At 35.4% G+C, this 24766-nt stretch overlaps 1 protein-coding gene across 1 annotated transcript in view; it reads left to right on the plus strand.

The window, feature by feature from the left end:
- The window catches only part of LOC145979547 (clavesin-2-like), a 60746-nt gene extending 37363 nt beyond the window's left edge, over nt 1–23383 (plus strand). The window contains exons 4-8 of the mRNA XM_083112518.1: nt 3173–3323; nt 3421–3614; nt 4741–4851; nt 17517–17661; nt 21598–23383. Coding sequence (XP_082968644.1) covers nt 3173–3323; nt 3421–3614; nt 4741–4851; nt 17517–17661; nt 21598–21641 — 645 coding nt within the window. The 3' untranslated portion in view covers nt 21642–23383. The remainder of the gene's footprint in view (nt 1–3172; nt 3324–3420; nt 3615–4740; nt 4852–17516; nt 17662–21597) is intronic.
- The last annotated feature ends 1383 nt before the right edge of the window (nt 23384–24766 follow it).

Raw genomic sequence — 24766 nt, forward strand, 5'->3', positions numbered from 1 at the left:
CTCGCTTGATAACATACACTTGACACCATTCGTTGGTAGCGGGGGTTATTGTAAATAACATAGGTTTCTTTTACGATTCAAATATGATATACATGCCAGTTTCTTCCCTAAGTATTGCTATATGATGCGTTACTTTATTATATTGCAATTTATTTATTTTTTTACAGTTATGAAAGTAAAATTAAATAAAATTGTTAAGTTAAACGAGGACGGATTACGACCAGATGCATACACACTTCGAAGGAGAGTTATTACATGTTCATCTACATTGTTCTCACAATTTCAGATTCTCCGTCTTCATCATCATAGAAATCATTCTTCTCTTTCGAAATTTGATACACAAAATTAGCGAATTCATGGTCAGTCACTTTTTTGAATGTTGCCTCCCCGATGGCGCAATGGTAGCGTCATTGCCTTGTAATACATGGGTCCCGGGTTCGAACCCGGTGGAGGCACATACTGGTTCGGATGCCACTTTAAACTGTAGGTCCAGTTCCGATTAGTCTTACTGTGCATAAAGTGGACTTAAAACACTAAGTCAATCAATCAACGTTTTTGAATGGCATTTTGCATAACTAGAACAAAATGTTCTCATGAGTGGAAGGTAACATGGGTGATACACCACCACAGAGGGTTGATTATTATTATCACCATCAATGTTTTTTCCAACAAAAAAAGCTCATTACAGAGGAAGATTACGTAATCGTGGTTGAAGATTTTAGCGGAAATGCCAACATAACAGTATATGCAAATTTTACTGAAAATTACTCTGGGATGGTAAGAATTAAATTTGAAATCTGAAAGTCAATCCATACCAAATCTTGAGGGAGACGTCAGCAAATTATCATATTTAAATAAAAATAACGATGATAAAATACTGACGAAAATTATATTTAATAATTTCACTCACCCTAAAAATGTCTTTCTCTGTTTTCATGTAGCTGAAATCTGAAGCTGTAGGAAAGAAGGAGGAACTGCTAATATTTTCCATGCCCTCCTCGAGTTGAAAGCAACGCAAGCATTTAAATGTCTTCCAATTCCTTCGTGCCAGTTGGAGATACTTTATTGTTAACATATTAAGTCGGTAGGGCTTTCTATCCTTGAGTAAAAATGTTCATGTAAGTTGACGTGAATTTTTACGTAAATGATTCACGTGAGAAATACGACAATAGCGATAACTTTTTTTCAGGCGTCTTTGGCTTAGAGCCTTGATTTGACTTATTCATTCAAATTCTAACGTTCAACAAGAATATAAATCCAGACAACAACAGAATGTTTTAATGAAGAGGTTTTCTCGGGTAAACAGCCAGGTGATTTCCGGATGGGCTTCCGAGCATTCGAGAACTAACGTCACTCAGCTAACTAGCTCCCTCCCGAAAGTCTATCCGGAAACCACCTGGCTGATTGCCCGAGAAAACCTCTTCAATATTAGCCGCTAGGAAAGCTTCAATAATTATTTCAGAATGTTTAATATTTTATCCACAAAAATTAGCCTTTTCCATGTTTTTTCTCACTTTTATTTTCTTGCATGTTTTGTATCAATGTCATGGGACGCGAGGCTCCTTCAAACTTGAGCTCCTGGGAGGTCGCCCACCCCATGCTACGCCAGTGGCAGCAATAGTCTGAAGTATATATTTCGTCTTACTACTTCTTCTCTCTCTGGTAATTTACAATGCATTACAGAAAATAATATAATATTACGAGCGAAGCAAGGGGGACGAAATAGATCCAATTTCTTGCAAATAGAAACATATTAAATACGACTCAAATAATTTCAAGGGTCGCCATGGCATTCCCTCTTTTACAACTTTTTCATATAGATCGTTCGGCACCCAGGGCCGACTCCCGCGGCCCCCTAGCTACGGCTCTGAACTTGACTTGAGTGTAAGAAATTCATGAATTGCGAGCAAGGTGAGCAAGAAAATTTTACGAAATGTATTTTTACTTGCATAAAATTGGAAATCGAGGGTTAAGTTGCCCCTCTGTGCCACCCCTGCAGGACCTTTCGCCGTCTGGAAGAACAATGCAAGAAATACGAAGCTAATTCTATCTTGAGTATCCATTTCTCCTGATACTCTTAGATTCTGCTAGATCTGTTTTTCTTTTACTTCAATATTTGCCCCCTTGCCCCTCTAGAATTGACTTCAGTTGAAGGATAGGCATTGCCATCTCTGTCACCTGCCCCCCTGCTGGTTGCGCCACTGTACGTTTGCATAAATAATTATTACCTTCAAACTCAAAAATATTTCTAGAGACACTTTTTAATTTTTCGTGTTTGCTTGTATTGTATATTTACCAGGACAATATCTTACAGACCACTTCCAAATGTAAGTCCATAGTTTACTGCATATTTAACCCTGGCTTACCCGAAGGAAGGGGTCTGTCAGGCCCACCTCCTCTATTTTTTCGATTTTTAAACTGTGAAAATTTTTATTAAAAATTTAAAATAAATTGTTTGTTGCCTAAGGTGTTCCCAATATTTCTGTATTAATTTTGTTCATAAAAAAACATAAATGTAATGTATATAGGAGGCAAAATTACTGTGTGGTCTAATCAGACGGCATCTTTGAATACGCGTTATTCGATACACTCATGCCAGTGACAGTGTACAATTGTTTTTTAATGATGATATTTTTATAATAATTATATTTAATAAATAACTTCAGCTCTACAAACAAGAAAGCATTAATCAAGAATTATTATAATTTTTCTGAGTTTTTGTGAATGTTAAAATGTGTGTGTGACAATCATTATTATTTTTTATTAATTACGATAGTTTCGGTAATTATTATATTTAATAAATAACTTCACATATAGCCCATAGCTAATTAACAAAGGAAGCACTGATTCAATAACAGAATGGTTTCTTGAATTTGAGTTATTAAAAATATGTAGGCCTGTGAGGCGGAAGTAAGTTTTTCGTACGGCATAAGTAAGCTAGGGTTAAAATTGTATATTTTGAAACATTAGTGCAAATATATTACCACTTTTACAACTTCTCGGTAGTAAATCTGCTGCTAGAAATGCTAAGAATATTCTTGGTCAGGCCATTACCAAGGAATGTCAAACCCCACTCTCCGCTGGAATGTGGTAGCCTATATGCCAATGAACACAAGCAGTGTAACTGTGTAAATAGTAAATTATAATGCTTTTTTTCTATTTTGTCTTTTAGTTAAAGAGGTATTATGTAATGAAACTTCGATGCCCTGAACTGTTTATAGTCCCAACCCCTTCAGAGAAACAACACGTACTGGAACTACAAGTTCAAAACATGCTGGAGGACAGGGATGACTTCGGAAGGAGAATATACATATTTAGAGTAGGTAAGTGTACTTACTGATTCTATGAATGTGCTAATTGTGTGAATGCATTACAGTATGTCTATATCCTGTAACGACCATATCACTGTTTTCCTTCCAGAAAACTGTGACACATCAAAGGTAACAATCGAAGACATTTTCAGGACCAACGTAATGGCGCTGGAGCAGATAGTGCAAGAACCAATCACGCAGATAGCTGGGCTGTCAGTCATAGTGGACATGAATGGCTTTGGCTTTCAGCACGCCAAGTTCTGTACGCCTTACTATGCCCGCCGAACAGTGGACGTGATACAGGTGAGATTGAATTATTATTATTGTTCCGAAGGGACACCTGGCCTAGTATTCTGTTATTCTATCACTAATATTTTCCATCATTATTGTTTATAAAATCCTTTTGAAGATGTATTATGTGCGTACCATCACCTGAAAGATGTCGGGGATGATTCGGTTTGTGGAATTCGGAAACTTCGTGATGCTTTGATATTGTTCTCAATATGATATGTTTCTAATCTATATTTCATGTTCATAATGTCTGAATATTTGGTTATGTTCCACTATAAATATTATATACTCTTCACGTTTCAATAAATTTCGTAATATACAGGGTGTTTCACTCGCTTTCGGCACTGGTTTTTGCTCAAAAAATCAAATTATTGGTCATAATTTAATGACATTTGCTACGAAAATACCTGGGTATATGAGAAGCATGGTGACGTCATTGGAGAATGCAGCACAGTCTCCCTAGTCCTTGCGTGGGCATGTGCGTGCGTGCCAATCACACGTACGTGTGCTTTCAGTCTGAGTTCTTGGCCATATGTATGACGAGGAACTCCGTAGTGGCTATTTTCAGCAGGATGGCGCCACTTGCCACACATCCAACGCCAGCATGCAAGAAATTGTGTCCTTCTTTGAAGATCGTGTCATTTACAAAGGACTTTGGCTTCATCTTACCCCACCGGATCTCTTCCTATAAAACATGCTGAAAGGAAAGGTCTATCGATACAAGACAATTACTATCATGGAATACAAGACAGCATTCGGCGAGAAATTGACACTGCTACTCCTGATATGTTCGTTTCTACCTTCTGTAGCACAGAGAGGTGTGTACAGACATGCATTGATGCTAATGGCGACCACTTCCAACACTCGGTGTGACGTCGCCTTGCTTCTCATAGACCAAGGTATTTCCGTATCAAATTTCATTACATTGTGACCAAAAGTTTTATTTTTTAAGCGAAAATCAGAGGCCAAGAGCTAGTAAAACACCCTACAGATTAATATTTTTCCTACTGTATCAAATATAGCTGTATATCCTATTAAGTGACTTTCTGTTCTTCACGTATGTAAACGAATATATACCATAATTTTCATACAGGATATGTAATTATTGTGTAAACTATTTTCATTACTTTATTTGCAGGAAAGTTTTCCTTTACGATTTAAGGGATTCCATGTCATAAACCAGCCGTTCTATTTCGATGCGATATTTGCATGCTTGAAGCCTTTCCTCAAGGAGAAAATTAGAAGCAGGGTAAATATGCAAACAGTTTAAAACGACAACTCTTAAATAATAATATATATGAATTTATTGTGCAAAGGCCAAACACATATTACAGTATTAAAATAAGACCAAAAAGAAACTAGACCTTTTCCTTATTTTATCTATTCACCAGTGTAAATGAGGGTCATTTTCATATAGTGTTGTATCTTTCTATTAGGTATAAGTTTTTAAGACATGACTTTTTCTTAAGATCATTTTGTGTAACTGCAGAGCAGTCATACTGAATGACCATACTTTCATAACCATCATATTTGAAATATTTTATTAGTACAAGTTATAACAACATTTTGAAAACATAAAATTGTAAAACAGTAGATAGAATGTAATGAGTTGATATGGAAAAGGATACACATTTTGAAATTCCTGTTAACTATATAGTTTGCTTACGATATGGGAGTTTTTTTTTCTCATTTGTATTGGATTGCTTGCATTTAGCATGTACACTGATGTCTTGGAAAATAAATCCCAGATCACGTATTTTGCAAATAAAGAAAGAAATGATTTTGAATTAGCAGGAATCCGATCACGTGATGATCTCACCCAAGGCAACGTGATCAAGAAACATTTATTTCACTTCAGGATAATGTTCTATTTATTTTCATTGAATTACGGTTTGTTTTATAAAATAATTACAACTTCACAGGAAATTGGTGCCATCACCAATATGATTTTTTTACAAGTTATGGAGGACATATCCGTGCTGAAAACATACAAAATATCACTCAACAGGAGCAATAAAGAAACTAAATGTTTGCATAGCAGCATCTAATTCTAAATAATACGATGTAGATGTAATGAAACCAGCTATTGACGATTTTCACATAACTTCCATATTTTTATATTTCTTTGTTATTCGTATTTTCGATTATTTTCGTGGCAAGAAAATACACTGTAAAGGGTGAGGATTTTCATTACTTTCATCAATTGGTATAGAATGTAAGTATATTTATGCTATCGTTTTATCTCCCTGTTACGTTTTTGGAATATTGAGAATATATGTCTTCTTTATTTATTCCGTAAAACTTAATTTCGATCTCTACACATCATGGTGTCCAAATGTAGAAATTCAACAAGGTGATACCGTTACTGAAATTTTTGAACTCCACGAGCTCATAGGATATATCACAAATATACATTTTACTTCCTCCTAGGAGACAGGCGATCTAAAAGCATTACCATTGTTTTTCTTTGCTAGGAAAGGATTCAAATAAATTAATTTCGAGTCCTCTTACTTGAAAGACCCAGTTTTCAACTATAACGTGTAGAGTTTGATATGATCCATATTTTTATGTGACGTCACAACTTTAAAATATGTTACTGATATATTATACTTTTATGAAAGGACACTTAAATGTTGTGTTATTATATGTAATATTGCAACTTGTTTTAATGTAAAACTTTTGTTTAATGTTTATTGTATTTTATGCTCTGTTATGAGTAGTTTAGTGTATCTTCATGTTTGCGAGAGTGCACTACCTAGGTATGTGAATTTGTATTTCTAAACATGTGTAGATGTCAGTTTTGTTGATAGTATCCTTTTGTAGATAGTGAGTGATTCATCTGTACTTGAATCTGTGTTCTCAAAAATAGTATAAAAGCGAGGATATCGCGTAAGAATCATCACACTTTTTCGCCACGGATCGACGAAGCTTTTAAAATTAAAAAAGAACTCCTCGGTGTTGTGCATACATCTTGGTATGGTAGTTCGAGGCGCAAGCTAGGCCTATGTGATCATAGGTACGTCGATAGCCATGCATTGATGATATGCACAATACTGCAACCATTCGACGTTAAATAATAAAGCTAGCCTAAGGATTAATTTGGAAATAAAAGGCTAAAGAGCAAATATTGGCTCAGTTATCATTGCATATCTCTTGGTGTGGTAGTTCGGGGCGCAAGCTAGGGCTATGTGATCATAGGCTTGCCGATAGCCACGCATTGAGTTTATGCGTTTTAGTTGAGTCAATTCATCGACAAAGCGAAATCCTCGCCTTCGTCTCAAGTATATTTGCATTATAATTGCAATAAATAAAGAACAAAACCTTTCAGTTTATACATACTGCAGAAATGTGGTTTTATTTCTCTGTGCTGTGAATATTGTCTTTGCCTAACACTATCCCTGTACCTGAGAGGAGTCTGTGTACTTCACCGAGTCTCATCGTTCACCGCTGAGTATTATTAAGTTAATATTAATATACTGCTGGACAAAAAAAACCGGACACTTGCATTTTTTGTGATAACGCATAAATTCTGATTCGAAGGCTAAGTAAATGTTGCAGAAATTATTGGAAATAAGAAATCCTGAATATATTCAACAGAAAGCAAACTAAAATTTATTGTTAATAAGTTAAATTAGAACATAAACGAAAGTTACAGAAAACTACCAAAAAAAATCTTAGCAATATATATTTTTTAATATTGTTAACTGGTACTGGTGGGGTCTAATAGCGGGTGTTACCTCCCATGCCATCAATTACAGCTTGTAACCGCCGTGGCATACTTCGAATAAGGTTGGCAATCACTTCTTGGTCCAATTGCTCCCATTCTTCTTGAATAGCACGTCTTAGCTCTTCAATTGTTTCTGGAACTATTGCGCGGTTTCTGATATGTCGTTTCAGTTGATCCCAGACGTGCTCTATCGGATTTAGGTCCGGACTTTGTGGTGGCAATTCTAATCGCGTAATCGCAACTTCGTCCAAGTACTCCGTGACAATATTCGCAACGTGAGGACGCACATTGTCATGCATAAAAACAAAGTCCGGGCCTATGAATGGTGCATATGGTACTACATGATCTGCCACACATTCTGTAATATACCTGCAAGCTGCCATTGCCTCATTATCTACAAGAACCAACTCTGTACGTCCTTGTAAAGAGATACCTCCCCAGACCATGACACCACCACCTCCAAAGGGTGTTATTTCAACGAAACAACATTGTGCATAACGCTCATTAGGTCTTCTATACACATGTTCAAGCCCGTCTGATGAACGTAGGTTGAATTCTGACTCATCGGAGAATAAAACCTTTTCCCACTGCTCCACATTCCAACGTAAGTGTTTTGTAGAAAATGCCAGTCTTCGCTTCCGGTGACGTGCTAACAACCTGGGACCTGCAGCCGGCCTCCGAGATGATAAACCACTTTCATTCAGTCTTCTACGAACTGTTCGTGAAGAAACCACAGTTCTATGAACATTTCTCAAATGCTGTGCCACAATATTTGAAGTCGTACGACGGTCTCTTAAGATTATGATACGCATTAAACGATCTTCCCGTGCTGTTGTGCATAGTTTCTGACCAGAACCCGGTCTTCTACCATAGGAACCGGTTGCGTCATACCGTCTGAGACCTTCATGGATAGTACTTCGTGCTATATTTAGCACCCTAGCAATATAGTGTACACTACGACCATCATCGCGAAGAGCTACTGCTTTTACACTACCTCTTCACGTCTCATTTTCAAGCTAGCAGCAAACTTACAATACACTTGCAAGAAAAATACCAGCAATGACAATGTCAATAATATATGTTACTATGGTTACTATGAACCAAAATTCATGCCTCTCTAGACATTAAACAAAATAACATCAACAGGAATTGAAAATCAATAAATTAAAACAAAATTGCATGAAATTAATTTTGAGCCTACTAAGTGTTCCAAATAAGTAAATACGAGTAAATAAATAAATAAATAAATAAATAATAAACGGAAAACTGTGGAAAATGTTCAATAATGAATGTTCAATTGTTCAATACTTAACTAAGAGCGTAATTCATAAGTAATTGCAATTCAGATGTCAAATATTAAGGTGTCCGGTTTTTTTTGTCCAGCAGTATAGTATAATAATACGAAGCGTCTAATTACAAGAACGTATCAAGTTCATTCCTGGGAAACGATTCAAATGGGAGAAGACCTGGTTCTGTTACTGGGAGACGAATGTATAAAAGAAACATTACGTTAGATGTTCTTTACTAGGAATCCAGTTACTTGTGAACATGGTAAGGATATCGAATCGACCCTTCCTAATAGAAATATGTATAATACAACGTTGGAAAGGGTTTCAAGGGTTCAAGGATTTCAGAAATGTACTATTTATGGTGAGGAAACAATGGGAATGGGGGTGGGGGAGTGGTGTCAAGTGTCAGACATGTCAATTGTAAATGAAACGTAATTGCCTTAATTTACGCGCAGAATGCTCTATTTTTAAGCAAGCACATCACAAAATTACAAACAATAAATGAAAGTGAAAGTAAAGAAAGTGTAATCTAACTAAACGATGTCTAAGCTAATGTAACCTAACCTGTATCGAGCATATACTCAACTCCTATTATATTAACATCGAAACGAAAAAAACACAAGGGTCGTTTTTGCACTATAACATTTGATCATTGCTAAGAAACGAATCAAAGGAAATAATTAAAAATCTTTTGAAGATTGTTAGAGTAGACGTGTTGTATTGAACAATTATGCTAACAGTTCATTGCTAGGAAACGCATAAAAAAATAGAATCTACTTCAAACAAATGAATCTCAATTTCGATCATTTGGAAGAATCAGTCCTCAACAACCAAGTATAGAGTTCATTGCTAGTTTAAATATAATGGGCTATTCCTTTCAAATAGGCAGATTAGAAATTTAAATGCATGTAACATTCCTTACCAGAAAACAAACGGAAGAATAAAAACTAATGATCCTCATCTGCTAGCAACAGACTCCCAATTCTTTGGATTCCTTCGCTTCCCAGAACGAAACCTCAAGATAATCGTATTCCACTAACAGACTCCAGTTTGCTTATCTCAATCGTTTCCTTGCATTATTAATTCAATCGTCTCCAAGCAAGGAAGTCTATATTCAATTGATAAAGACTATTTGTTTCAAATAAGCGAACCTGCAATTAATTTATTTTTATCATAACTCCATTAAGCCTTGTTTCCATGATTACGAAAAACTAAATATGCTGACCAAGGCAGTAATTTATTTTATTAAAAACATAAACTAACGTAACGTTTCAACCTTCTAGCAAGGTCTTCTTCAGACTCTGTATCAAGTACAAAAGTAACCAGATACAACAAGAAGGGTAATATATATACACAAACATTACTCCCTCCAGACTATTTAGAAAGTTGTTTGTAACTTTCTAGCAGATGACTTTCACTTTCCAACTTTACTTTCACCTAAAAGGCTAAACACAATTACTTCCATATAGAATGTGGTTGGACTTTTTAATCTCACGCTCTTTTCCCTTCATTTTTCTTCCTTCTCCTCTCCTCTTTTTCTCTTGTCCTTTCCACTCTTTCCAACATCTTCTTCCATTCTTTGTTTAACTTCAGTCCCCCATTCCAGTTCATTGTGTCTTCTTCGCCTTTCTTCTCTATTTCCTTGGCTTCCTTCCATTTTCTCGTTTACCAGGAATGAACACCGAATATAATTGTTTAATGGAGCTCATCTCCTACCAACACACTGCCAACTGTTCCCTTTAGTTTGTTTTAAACGATCAGATACGATAATTTTTACGCCTTGTCCCCGTATTAAGCGGCTCTGGGGCTCACCCAGCCTCAAATCAATGTGAACAAGGGGCAACCCTGTGGTGTAAAAGCGGTCGGAGCATGGTGCTGATCACATCACCTCCATATTGGCCGATGGAGAATATATGGGGCCCTCCATATCCCCCTAAATGTGCCTTCATGGCACGATGCTATATGCACGGGAACTACCTGTTTTTACCTTGTTTTTAATTTTGAAAAATAATAGATTGCAAAGCCTTTCCTTAAATGTCCATAAAACATAGAACTTTTATGTCTGAATGCGTAATTTACGTACGTATGAATGAAACATACTGTACAGGCAATATTACAATTTGGTTGCTTTTCTAATTAGTTTTAGTAGCAGCGATTGTGTACCAAAACTTGGGAAGGGGGTGGGGGGGCAAAGGCAGTTTAGTTTCTCTTGGTAGACAAGGTGTAGTGTTAAGAGTAAGAGGCAATAAATAGTTCGGGGTAAAATGTGTGTGTGGGGGTGGGGTAACAACTGCCTTGACTATTTATGAAAATGAAGTGATGGTTTGGACTGTTTATACCTCCCACATACACATTTATTAGGGACTGGGAGATCCGCAGAGCTGCTCCATGCAGGGATATCAGTGGAAACTTTCCGAACTTAAACAACTAGCTCTGGGAATCGAACTAGAGTCATAGTGGCGGAGTGGTTAGCACACAGCGCGGTACGAAACCACAGGTCCCGGGTTCTAATCCCGCCCTGGACATGTTTTTTTGTGAGTGTCGCTTCATCAGTTTAATTGTATCATCACTCATCCTCATATTCGCGATTAGCCAAAAGTGACATAAATGGAAAGTAAAATAAAGCAAATCAATCAATCGAACCTCTCTCTTTCGGCACTCAGATGCCCTACACAAGGGATTACCGTGGCTGTCGTGTCTATTTATGTATGTATGTATGCATATATGTATGTGTGGTGTTATATACGCATATGAGGTGTTACGATGAAAGCTGGTACCCCATTTTCGGGACGAAATGCGCAAGCCTGGTCCCTTCAAACGACAAAGACCGAGCGTCACCGACTACAATTTTGGTTACTTATTTGCCTCGACTATATACTCAGAACATTCGGGATATGATAAACCGCATTCCAGAGTTCGGGTACGGGGTCTACTTCTCAACTTAACTTATATACGTACCTACCACCGTGATCGCACCCGCGTTCCGCTGACCAGTGTAAACGTACATGCGGAACACGATAGAAGGAATTCAAAAATAATTAATCAACTTACAACCCGACAGCACCACCACCCCGCTGGCCGGCGGCGGCGGAACACCGTGTTAAGTCGGAAGTCCATCAATATACAAAATCTTAAATTACCTTTAATAATAATAATCATTAGTTATATTTTTCCTTATTACTTTCAAAGATATTAAAGCTTTTCCAAATATTGAATTTATTTACAACTCAACTCTATATTATTCAACCCCTAAAGGTAATACAAAATATACTCCTGATTTTTCATAAATTATTATTACTATTTTTGAATCATGGTCTGAGTTCCTAAAATGTAGAAACCTCTGATCATGCCAGCTTAAACAAATTCCGACAACAGCTAAAGGCTCAAAATATGATAACTTAACTTCAGGTATTTGGCAATAAAATTGGATACAGGAATTACCATAAAACTTAAGAGGACATTTTCATCTATATGCCTGATGAGATTCCCGCAAAGACCAAAGACTGGATTACAATTACTCGGTTACAAAAACTAATCATATTACGAGTACAACAACTTTAAAAAAGGTCGAAGATCTTACTTTGAATTCAATGACTTTACAAAAGGCCGAACTACTATATTCTTCGTAAAATTCCATTTTATGCATTCAAAATTCTTTCGAACTTTCGTCAGCCACTTACATTACATATGCCGCTGCAGAATTTACTCACGTGTTCATAACTAATAACAGGGGAACCAATCTCAACCATTTACAAACCAACTTCGGATACTTATATTAAAAATGCAACTACAGAATTATCTTAAGCATCCATAAAGGGGAACCAATCTTAACCCTTTACAAGCTACCAAACGCAACTTTACAGAATTCACTTAGATAATTCCCCTTCATCAGAAATGTACGACCAATAAATTGTTATATGTTTATCCCGATGATCCGTACTTTTGCAACCAATAAATGAAACCATTCCCTTTTACCTAATAATGACGCAAGTATTCATATTCAAGCGGACATGTATCATATTTATGGAAAGTTCTTAACGTGCACCTTCTGACCAGAAGAGTGTTTCCGGTTTTAGGCAACAAAATTTCAAATTTATTTACTGAACTTCCTGACCAGGAAAGCTCCGAAAGATTTAACTTAAAGAATATTAAAATTCGCAATACGATTTCGAACGTGATAAGCGGATTGCAGATGTTTGAAAACTTGTTTAAAACCCGCGATCGCTCGCGCTATTAGATAAAATCTAACAATTGCAAAACTTTTGTTATTTCTAGATTGTTACTGGAGGTAACAATGCGTTAAGGCTAAAATGCCTCCTTCCATGTCTCTACTTGTCAACACTGTAGCAAATGTTATTGAAATTGAAAGCGAAATCTTATACTAGCGGCTTTGATCCTAGCCGAGTGCATTGTTAGATTTTTTATAACATGCGAGTTATCGCGTCACATTTCCAGCGAATGATTGTACAAGAGTTTTCCTTTGGGAAATACCGCTTTCATTTATTATTCCGTCTGTGTACAGTGTAGTGGAAAGGTGCATTGGTTCTTCCAATCTGATGATTGTTGTTTTTGGCATTGTGTTATTGAAGAGAATAGCAGTAAAATGTCTGACAAACAAACTAAACAGTACATGATGTGGCTGGAAGAAGAAGACACAGATGAAGTGGACATTGGACCTCAAGACACAGGTTGGGAAACCGATACAGACGGTCCATCAGAACATGAGGAAGTGCATACCGAGACAGAACAGTCAGTTAGTGATTCTTATGATTCTGTGACAGTTTCAAGACATGTGAATCGTGATACGTATCGAGGCAAAGATGGATCAACAATATGGTTCAAGCAAAAAGCCCCACCAAGTAAAATCGCCAGACAGAATATTGTCACACAGTTACCAGGTGTGATAGGTGGGGCCAAGAATTTGAAGTCAATTCTACTGTTGGAAACTGTTCTTTCCGGATTCTCTAATCACACGTATTGTCCAATACACAATACAAGCTCAAGGAAATGGCACCTTCCTACTCACGTAATACACAGGACTGCCCTCTAACTGATTTTGAAGAAATTTCAGCATTCCTAGGAGTACTATATCTCGCTGGAGTAAAGAAGTCACAGCACCTAAATACAGATGAGTTGTGGGCAACAGATGGAACTGCACCACACTTTATCATCGCGTCAATGAGCAAACGAAGATTTCACACTCTTCTCCAAGCTGTTAGGTTTGATGATATCACTACACGAGCACAAAGGAAGCAAGAAGACAACCTATCTCAAATTAGAGAAATATTCGATGACTTTGTTAGTGTCTGCATGAATAGTTACAGGCCAAGTGCTTACACTACCATTGATGAGATGTTAGAAACATTCAAAGGACGATGCAAGTTCAGACAATACATTGCAAATAAACCTGCAAAATATGGCTTAAAAATATATGCACTCTGTGATGCTAGAACATTCTACACTCTAAATATGGAAATTTATGCGGGAAAACAACCATCTGGGCCTTACCAAGTTCCCAATGATACACAAAACGTGGTCTTGCGATTAATACGTCCAATTGATAACAGCGGAAGGAATGTGACCATGGACAATTATTTTACCTCCATACCTCTAGCTAATGAACTGTACATCAACCACAGGTTGACACTAGTAGGAACTCTTCGATTGAATAAAAGAGAAATTCCACCGGAATTTTTATCTGTCAAGGAAAGGCTTGGAAACAGCAGCATGTTTGCGTTTGGAGAGAAACCATCTAATAATTGTCTCCTCTGCTCTTATGTGCCAAAGAAGAAACAGAAAAAAAATGTTATGATGATTTCCACCATGCATAATGACGACGGCATTGATCCTGACTCTGGAGAGGCAAAAAAGCCAGAAGTGATTACTTTCTACAATCTCACAAGAGGAGGAGTGGATGTTGTAGATCGTCTGAAATCTGAATATTCTGTTTCAAGAATAAGCAATCGCTGGCCTCTCACAATATGTTTCAGCCTGCTCAAAATTGGAGTAATAAATGCTCAGATAATTTACAAAACAAACACAGGTGACTTGTTGGCTCGTAGAAAATTTGTTACGCAACTTAGTATGATGCTTACAAAACCACATATGATGAGACGGATGTCAGTTCCAAATGTATCATTTCGTCTGAAGGAGAAAATAAAAAGTATTGCAAGCATTGAAAGTCTGCCGAAAACTGAGAGAACTCTTGAATCAGAGGAAAAGTCCCGATGTGCCTATTGTCCCAAAAGAAAGAATCAATTCACATATCATTCATGTAGTAAGTGTTCCTCCCCAATATGTAAAGAACATACAGAAACAACTGTTTATGTTTGCCGTGAATGTGCTGCAAAAGAAGTTGACTCTGAATCTGATTAGAAACATCCTCAATTATAAAACATTTTGAATTTGAATTTAAATCAATAATAAATTGTATTTTAATGTGCTTATTTGCATTAATGTTTTAAATATTCATAAAGAAAAATGCTGTAACAATGTAAAATGATTTCAATGTTTAATAAAACATGTTTGATAAAATATATTTTGAAAATATTAAGTGATAACTGAAAAAAAACAAGTTGTTAAAAAAAATCTAACACGCGAGTTATCGCGTGACACATGAAGGCGCGAGCGATCGCGGGTTAAATATTCATGATTTAAGCGGAGTCACACTGATCAGCACTAACTCCAACAACATTTTTAAAAGATTGATAATTTTAAATGTAAAAGTTATATGTAAGTATTATGAATTAAATATTTACAGACACACATTGTCCACCCTTATGACTGCACTGACCAGCGTTAGCCTTAAGGGTTGGCCCGCAGAGCATTCCGATAGGACAGAGCTGACCAGCTGCTCTTCCCACACAATGTCTACATTCTGAAAGCCTGGCCGACGAATCGTTCAGTATTTATACTTGCTGGATTGTGTCATTTTCTTCCCCGAACAAAAGATTAGGCCTAACGGAAAGTTATTTTTAGCTACAACAATTACCCCTTCCAAAACACACATATAGAAACACAATGGGACTTAAGTTTACTGCTTAACATCAAAGCGCAGGGCCAACTATAACACATACATTGTTGGGACGAAAGAAAAGGCAAGATTCAGTTTGCTCTGCGTTCTCTTTCGCCCGGCAGAAACTGCGTTGAAATGGAACCAAATAAAAATTATACACCCACAAAATAAAAACATTTACAAGTACATACGAGGACTGATCAACATTTATGCAAACAAGAATCAAATTCTACCAAAATTTCCAGATCGTTACATAGCATTCGTTTTAGAACAGCACACATAGATCTTGGTTGTTATTGGAAAATTTTCATAACCATTTAGATAAAGGTTATTCACATAATATTTCTTCTTTTTAGAATTTTCTGTTTATTTTTAATATTTGTGATTAATTATAGATATTTGATAGATTTCATAAAATTTTGTAGATTTTTAGGAAGTCTTAAAGATTAGATGAGCTTCTTAACAGATGAAGCTGTATGCCTTGTTCTGCGCTTAAGACTTAGGACACTAAGCAGTAATGCAAATACGTTTGTGGTATTTTTAATTTCTTTGGACAGAAATATTGTGTTGTAAATAAAATACAGTTTTTGTGTTTAGCTATTAGAAACAATATTTTTCGTTTCGAACGCCAGCATTATTTTGAAATTATTTGAGGAGATTACAAGAGGCGCAATTTTGATTGAATATGCCCCTGTGCCCCCTTCGTACCTTCCGTTTCTGCGCCATTGTTAAACAATTTAAGGTTTCCATGTTAACATGATTGAGATATACTTTGTCCCAGCTAACTGTAGACCAGGCGAACAAGAACAAGTCTCTAGGCAAGTAGTGACGCCAGACAGCTCCACCGATGAACAGTGAGAGGAAAGGGATGCGTAATGGGTGGGAGGGAAGCGACTTGAATTATCCTATTTCCTTGCTTTGCTCTTGCAGCGTTGTCAACTTTTGAAAACGACAATTCCGTACGCACATGGCAAACCGACTGTATTTTTGTCTCCAGGTCCGTACGCTTGCTTGGTTTAAGAGTTTCAAGCATGTACAATCACTGTCGATGCACTTAGTAACAAGCACACGAATTAATGGTCGATGTAAAAATAAGGTTCCTGATCTTCAAATTACAAATTAATGTTTTTTTTTTTTTTTTTTTTTTTTTTTTTTTTTTTTACGAAAACACGTTCACAGTCAACATTTCAATACAGAAGGGATAAAACAGCAAGTGCAAATTTTGACAAGTCGTACATTTAGCGTACGGACTAAGGTCTGGAACGTACGTCCGTACATGACATTAAATTTTAATACATGTATGGTCAGGACCGTACGGATGGAAACGCTGCGCTTTGTTACTTGATTTCTCTACTCCTTCTCTGCCTCTATGCGCGACCCTGCTTCACAGTTAGCTGGGACAGGGTATAGTACCCCCTTGCTAGGGGAATTACACCCGGGCTCCAATCCAAAATGTCGGGTTCGATTCCCAGTGGAGGCACATAGTTGTTCGGAACCCACTTTAAACTGTAGGTCCAGTCCCAATTAGCCTTACTGTGCATATACACACCAACTCAATCCATCAATCAATCAATTCGAAATGTCTTTAAACAATTATTAGTAATGTCTACTTATGAAACCATAGAATGCACATCTAATCACTTTCCCCTCGTCAGATGGGGTGTACTAGGTGGGAGTAAAATTTACACCTGTGTCTCCTCAGACATCCTCCCTACACCCTTCTTGGACATAATGCAAATTACATTAAACACTTCCCTTTACAATTGAATTCATTCTAAGGAAAATTAAATCGGAATAGTTTCGTGTTTTTTTAAAAATATTACGTAAGCTATACTGGATATATATCTATTTGTTTGTTTATTCATACCATGTAAATATTTCAGATATACCTGCATGGGAGAAACCTGCAGTCACTACATGATTTCTTCAGCCCTGAAATTCTACCTAAAGAATATGGTGGTTTGAAATCAAGTTATGATAACAGTCCGTGGCGACAAACTCTTTATATGAACGAGGATAAGTTCATAGGTATGAATATGCTATACTATACTAATACTCCTTGAATTTTAGTGCATTTGTCCGCAAAGATGCTCGTGTTGAAAACAAATTTGACTTTCAAGATTCCAAGTTCAGATTTTTAATGGAAAAGCCAACGTCCAACTCACGGTTTAATATTTAGTTAGAAGTTAAGGTATTTATAATTGTCTTATTGTGGATACAGTTCATATCAAAACACACATATAAATCAAGGATTTAACTGTCGATTTATATTTATTTATAATCGAAAAATATATGCTTGAAAAAAGTATTTTCAATAATAATTTCCTTTAGTACACAATTAATCATGAGCGATATGTATAATGAAACATGGTGTAAACATCATTTACCTTACTTATTTATTTTATAATGTGTCATTCTAAAGTACTATAACTTCCAAACTTTATCTTAGAAGAACTTGTTTAGGAATTGTTAAGAACGATCTGTGGGCAGGCAACATGTGCCCACTATAAGAAGGAAAAAACGGTTAAATATTTTGGTCAACTATCCTTCTATTTCATTCTTTTCTTCTACGAATATCAAGGACAAGACGCATGTAAGTTCGCTGCGAAAGTTTTATTTTAAAAAAACATTGCTAATCGCCCACCTTCCTAAATGTAGGACTATGCGCATTTTTGTAGACGGAGTGCTAATTTTAGTTTCAATATATGATTGTGGTTTTAGGTAATGGGAAAAAATCTAACACTTGTGGTTGGAAAAACCCACTAATGGTTGGAATTCCTTTCTGTGGTTGTATAGCGAATATGTTTAACGCTAATAGTAATATAGCAAATACACAATACTAAAATTCCTTCCAGTAAATAGCGTGGGATTGCTGCATTTGGTCACTAGTCTAGAATTCTCAACAGTTCTTATGATAAACATTCGGTGGAGGCTAATGGCACAATGGTTTGGATCCCACTTTAAACTGTAGGTCCATCCCGATTAGCCTTCCTGTGCATAAAGTGGACTTAAAACAACAACAAATCAATCAATCGATTACGATAAACATTAAATGCCGGCCCCCGGGGCGGAGTGGTAAGCACATCGCACTACGATGCCAGGGGTTCCGGGTTCAAATTCGGGCCTAGATATGGATGTTTTTGAATGTCCCTTCATCAATATTATCAAGTCATCACCCATCCCCATCTTCGCAAATTAGCCAAAAGTGGCACAAAAAGCGAAGTAAAATAAAGGAAATCAATCAATAAATATTAAGTAGGATTTGACATTTAATACTAACATACAAACGTAAATAATTCCACCAATAAGTATAATAATTATATCAACAGTAATGACAAGAACTCTGGTTATATATCTGAGATATTGTTTCCTCAAACTGATATTCGACTTTCCCTCCCCCACCCACAGATATATGAAGAGATCAAACTTTATACTTCGCTTAAGAGCAATACCCCTTTATTAATTGTATTAAATGTATAACATTTACACAATGTAACAATTTAAGCAAAAGCTTAGTAAAGTACCCTTCTTCGCTGTCTCCCTGTTCGTCCATGTCAACTATCGAGATAGCCAGACAATATACTAGAGGCTTTTATTATAAATGAGTTTCAGACCTTGGTTGGACTCTGACTTACATTTTTTTACATTATTCAATATAGCAGGTCTAGTTTCCCCTTTATGATTTCTTCATTCCTCCCCGCAACTGTCGCGGATTGGAGTATTTTAGTGTATCTTCAGGGCGGTTAGTGTTCAAAAAGATACCTTTCGCTGGTGTGTGTAAGAAGTCTCCTTCGTCATTGGTCGTCTATCCTGAGGAGTTCGTAAACGTGACGTCTAGGATCTCTCGGTCCTATTTCACTGGAGTGATGCGGTAGAAGCGCCCAAAATTTGAATTTGATTTTCCTTATTAATTCATAAAGGATTTCCACGACGTAATGTAATCCAACGTTTGGCGTGAATCTGCCAGCTGCTGTTATAATTCTGAGCTTTTTGTTCTGCACTGCGGTAGCACCAAGCATTCATGTCTCAGAGCGATAGAAATAAATTTTGGTGCACTGACAGACCTACTAAATTACAGTTCGACGCAACAAAACTCAACTCGATTAGTCGATCCGTCTGGCCACGAGAAGTAACAATCTATAAAAATTAATCTGTCCATATCTTGGAAATAACAAATGTGAAGATGTAACTTTTCTGGAAATTATGACGACGTAATTACATAATACTTTAACGCCCGATAAATTATTTTAATTGGCACGTGTCCCTGTCTCTGTTGTCAAGGAAATGAAAGTCAACAATTAAGACATTGTTCGTACTTAGACATCTTTGTAACAATCCGAACTAAAAAAATACCAACATTGGTGTGTTGAAATAACTGTGTATTCTCTCCAAGATGCGATCTTAACTTGCCCGATCAACCCCTCCGTTTTCTTTTTGTGGTTAACGTTCGAAACTGATCGATAGCTATCTCTGTTAATGAGAGTCAGAAACTGAAGACAATTGGCATTATAACCTATATTTAGCCAATAAAATTCTAAAAAAAGTAATAAGATAACAAAAATTTTAACAATTATTATTATACTATTTAGTAAATTATAAATACTAAGAGAATGAAAATATGTATAATAAATTCGGTTTCAGGTGGTAATTAACCTTATTAGCAATTCTCTAGAAATCTATAAACGGGAGATAAGCCAATGTGCTGATTAGTACCAATGCAACATATCGTGGTTATGGAGTAAATGCAGCTGAAACTTGTTTCTTAAAAAAATAAGCATGGCTACAGTTAGGACACCAGCACTTTGTTGTAAGACATAGTGTGCATTTCAGATAAGTTGACATCAGTTTTGCTACATGTTCCTTACCTTAGAGGGTCTGGATTTCTCCTACACTCAAATTTTAAAAAAAGTTATGGAGCCAAAAGATAATTATGATTATTATATGCATCCACCATTTGGTGCATGGTTCACAGTGAATTTCGTTTTTGGCCAAAGCGAAGGCTAGGATAACTTCATCTCTGATTTTAAGTGACATCCATTATCGCTTAAAACGAACCTTAGAAAATAAACTTAGGTACACACCAGGGTTGAATCATGCGCTATATATGCCCTACTGTTACTTGAGTCTCTTTCGGATCGGGCATATTTGCATTAAGAGCTTTAGTCATGTGGTATTTTTTGTCGCTCATATGAAATGAATGCTTTCTCCAGTCTACAACTAGAGAGAAAAAGACCAGGCTAGCCAGGTGCGTGCATTTTGCTCGTGTTATGTGAAATTGCAATCCCACTTTTCACCCATAACATTGAAATAAATATTTTTTGTGTTTGTACCATAATCAGGACAGCACACACAATTTAGAACTCGATTTATTAAAAACGAAAACTTGGTCACGTGATATTTATATAGAGATTAAAATAAAACAACATACATCTCGTATAAAATATTTCTATGTTAAGGTTCCATACAAATATAGTAGACATAATTAAATTTTTCCTGATGTAGGCCTAACACACACACACACACACACACACACACACACACACACACAAAATAACTATTTAAATCTACTGATAATTAATTAAAGTTTAACGGGGTTGTAAGATTTGCATTAGATTGTAACATTATCACATCTGTACACCTTAAAATTAAACTATTCTCTTCGTATTTCACCTCCACGAACCAATCTTATGTTGACACAATTTTTTGTAGAAGTGCTTAATGGAGATTCGTCATTTTCTCTTTGAAACTAGACGTAATGTTCAATAACTATTAATATAATTAACTATGGCTAATGGCTGTACATAGGCTATGTGATCAACTATGTCTATATCTCTTTCTATTTGCCTGCATTTCTGTTACTTGGAATAATGTATAACATATATGTACTTTTAAAGTTATTACTCATATTACAATTTAGACACATAGAAAACTTTCTGTGTCATTAAAATCAAATCTATATTTCAGAAATGCGGTCATATGGTTACAGCGAACCTGAACAAGAGAGTTAAGTTGAGCTTTAAAGGAAAGAGTTGCTTATATGAAGAAATAAGAGCATTAATACGAAGCTCAATTCATGTAAGACTTTATAAATGTGCAGGACACAAGAGTATCATTTAATGAATAAGTTTCCATTGATATCAATTTACTATAGGAAAATCATTATGTGTTAAATTAGTTTATTTATAAGAGCCATGGGCAATCACTTTCACACGAATATTATTTTAAATGTAAATTTTTATGCTATGCAAAATGCCAGTGATTATGGTAAATGTGAAGCGCAAACGAACATATATATTTTACTGCTAGTTGTAGTTAATATGATATGTAAGTAACCAAGATATGTCAAGATTATACAGATTGCTAGATTTGTATGAAAAATATTTTTTATGGCTGACGACTCAAAATTTTATCAATATTGTTAGTATTAATTTCATCATCACACTATTTAACATTACTGTATGTTGTGTATTGTAATTTGCTTATTTTCATTTTTATATTATTATACATTTTTAAATAATTAATGTGGTATACAATATTTTAGTTTTAGCTAACATGTCATTAAATTTGTAATATATTTAACCAGTGCTATACATTGAAAAAAATTGGGACCACTTCGAAGTTGTTTATAATGTTAGATTGAGTTTTCGTACTTTTTATATTAGAATGTTTTGTCCACTTCATAATGTTCAAGATACACATGCCTCTAACAACAAGTTCAGTATTATATCTAATTTATGAACAGTATAACGAAATTCCCATGTGATAATTATAAATAACCAGAATTTGAAGGAAATAGTTTTGAAATAATTGCATCAGAATTTTATTTACGAGTATTATAAATTTATAATGTACTTCTTAGATTGTGTACCACGCAGTTTTTGAGTTATGTTTTGATAAACATGAAATGAATTTACAATTTTAGGCAGTAATTGATAAAGTTCCTCCTCAAATTTAGATGCTCAAATGGAATGGAAGTTCTTAATCTAAAAATAATACAAGACAATCACACACTCAAGTAAACGTCCAGAAATGAAAGTACGTATGTTAGAATGTAACCCACTTTCTCAAGTAGGAATGTATCCTATGATGTATTTTCTTGTAGAGTGTGTGATTTGATTTTCCTGTTAATCAATTGGCATTACATTAAGAATGAAAGGAACGTTGTTGAAACTAGTGAAAAACATGTGCGATATTTTTAACTATAAAATGATATTTTTTTCTGAATACCTAATGCATAAGTTAAATAAAACATACATTTTAAATCTGTTACTTCAATTTTGCATTAACTTATATTTATTATTATTTTTTGGCAATACATAGTAGACTATAGCTTCGTAAATGTCAAGACAATATACTTGCATAAATTTGCGTCCATTAGCTATAATTAACAACTGAAATGATCCATTGCCAAATATTCTAGTATGTGCAAATTTATTCCACGCTTATGAAGACAATACTGTAATCATGAAATAGGTTAGTGATGTCAATGCAGTTATTTTGAAACACCAAATACAGTATTTAAACTATATTTGTAATTGTTTATGCTACATATTTTGTGATATTCGTGCTTTGTTATTTGTGTTTCTCGTGATGAACATGTCCTTAGATTAAGTTCAAAGTGGCTAGGTAAATAGAATATTCAATATCATGCTTCTTCCATCATTTATTGGTTTGTACCGAATTGGTTAATTGAGGAAATTAACACCTGCTGTCATATACATAAATTAATGGGAGAGCATGATGATTGGGTTCAGTCTAAAGAATTTTGTCATTTTACAGTGGGATCCATTAGTATTACCGTGAAAATTGTCCATCACCATATTCGTGCACTTTATTTGACCCAATAAGAGCTTCACGAATTAAAACAAAACTCAAAACAAGCTGTTGACAACTTCTGCACCAGCATACATAAAAATCCATCGCTTAAAAACACATAGGATGTAAGAGAAAAATTAATGAATATAGTCATGGACAATTTTCAAGGTAATACTCATGGAACCCATTGTACTTGAAGGGGATATATGGCAACCCTGATAGGATAATATGTTACTGTTTTACAGTGATCGAAGGGTGGAATTTCAAGTTCAAGTAAACATTAATGAAACATAATCGTGAAATTATAATTCAATGAATTGGTGTTTGTGCACAGTAAGGCTAATCGGGAATGGACCTACAGTTTAGAGTGGGATCCGAACCACTATGTGCCTCTACCAGGAATCGAACCCGGGTCGCCTTGACGCTGCCACTGCGCCATCGGGGAGGCCCTAAGTGAAATTGTAATGATAGAAGTAAGTGGCATTTGTACATGTCATGTGTACATACTCCATTTATATTTATTTGGGCTCTTTTATAACACTTTAAAATTTTCTAGATTAACTTGGCAATGAATATGAATGCCTAATGGATGACATAGATTAAGGGACAAACAAACATTATCTTATGGTTGGGATATAGCCTAGATTAGATATCGAACGTAGTGGTTTGGATTTCACTTTAAACTATGTATCTATTCCTGATTATGCTATGTTCATAAAGTATATTTAAAACAGGAATATGAACTCAAACTTAGAACATTGTATAGGCTGGCTTGATCAAGAAAGAAGGAGAGAAACTGTGAAATGTGACAAACACTACACTATCTAAAGCAGGATTGCCACATATGATCCCCTTTAACTAAATATGGTACTTAAAATGTAATGCTACATCTGTGTCGTATATTTTACGCATATAAAGAAACCAGTATTTTTAATATATACGAAAGAGACATACCACGCATTTTTCATTAGTACAAATATTTCAAAAAGAAACAGAAAGATGTACCCACAAATTAATTATATTAATTTTATTTGTAATATATTAGGTATAAAATTTTCTCATCCATCCATATCTGCGAAATGTGATTTATGTTTGTTGATGAACAAACTATGTAAAGTCTTAGAAATAAATTTGTGATGGTTCTTATGCAAGAACTGGACTGCATTCTTAGATCTTTCTTTGTATTATGTACTCAGAAATAATATAGTATATACAGCCAAATCTTAATTAATTAGAATTAGAAATATTAAGTAGGTTTTATGAAGTGTGAATCGTTGTGAGTGCTTATGTAGTAACTGATAAGAGGTGCTATAACGTA

This window comes from Lepisma saccharinum, chromosome 26 (assembly GCF_977018435.1).
Source record: "Lepisma saccharinum chromosome 26, izLepSacc3.1, whole genome shotgun sequence".
In the NCBI taxonomy this organism is placed as follows: Eukaryota; Metazoa; Arthropoda; class Insecta; order Zygentoma; family Lepismatidae; genus Lepisma; species Lepisma saccharinum.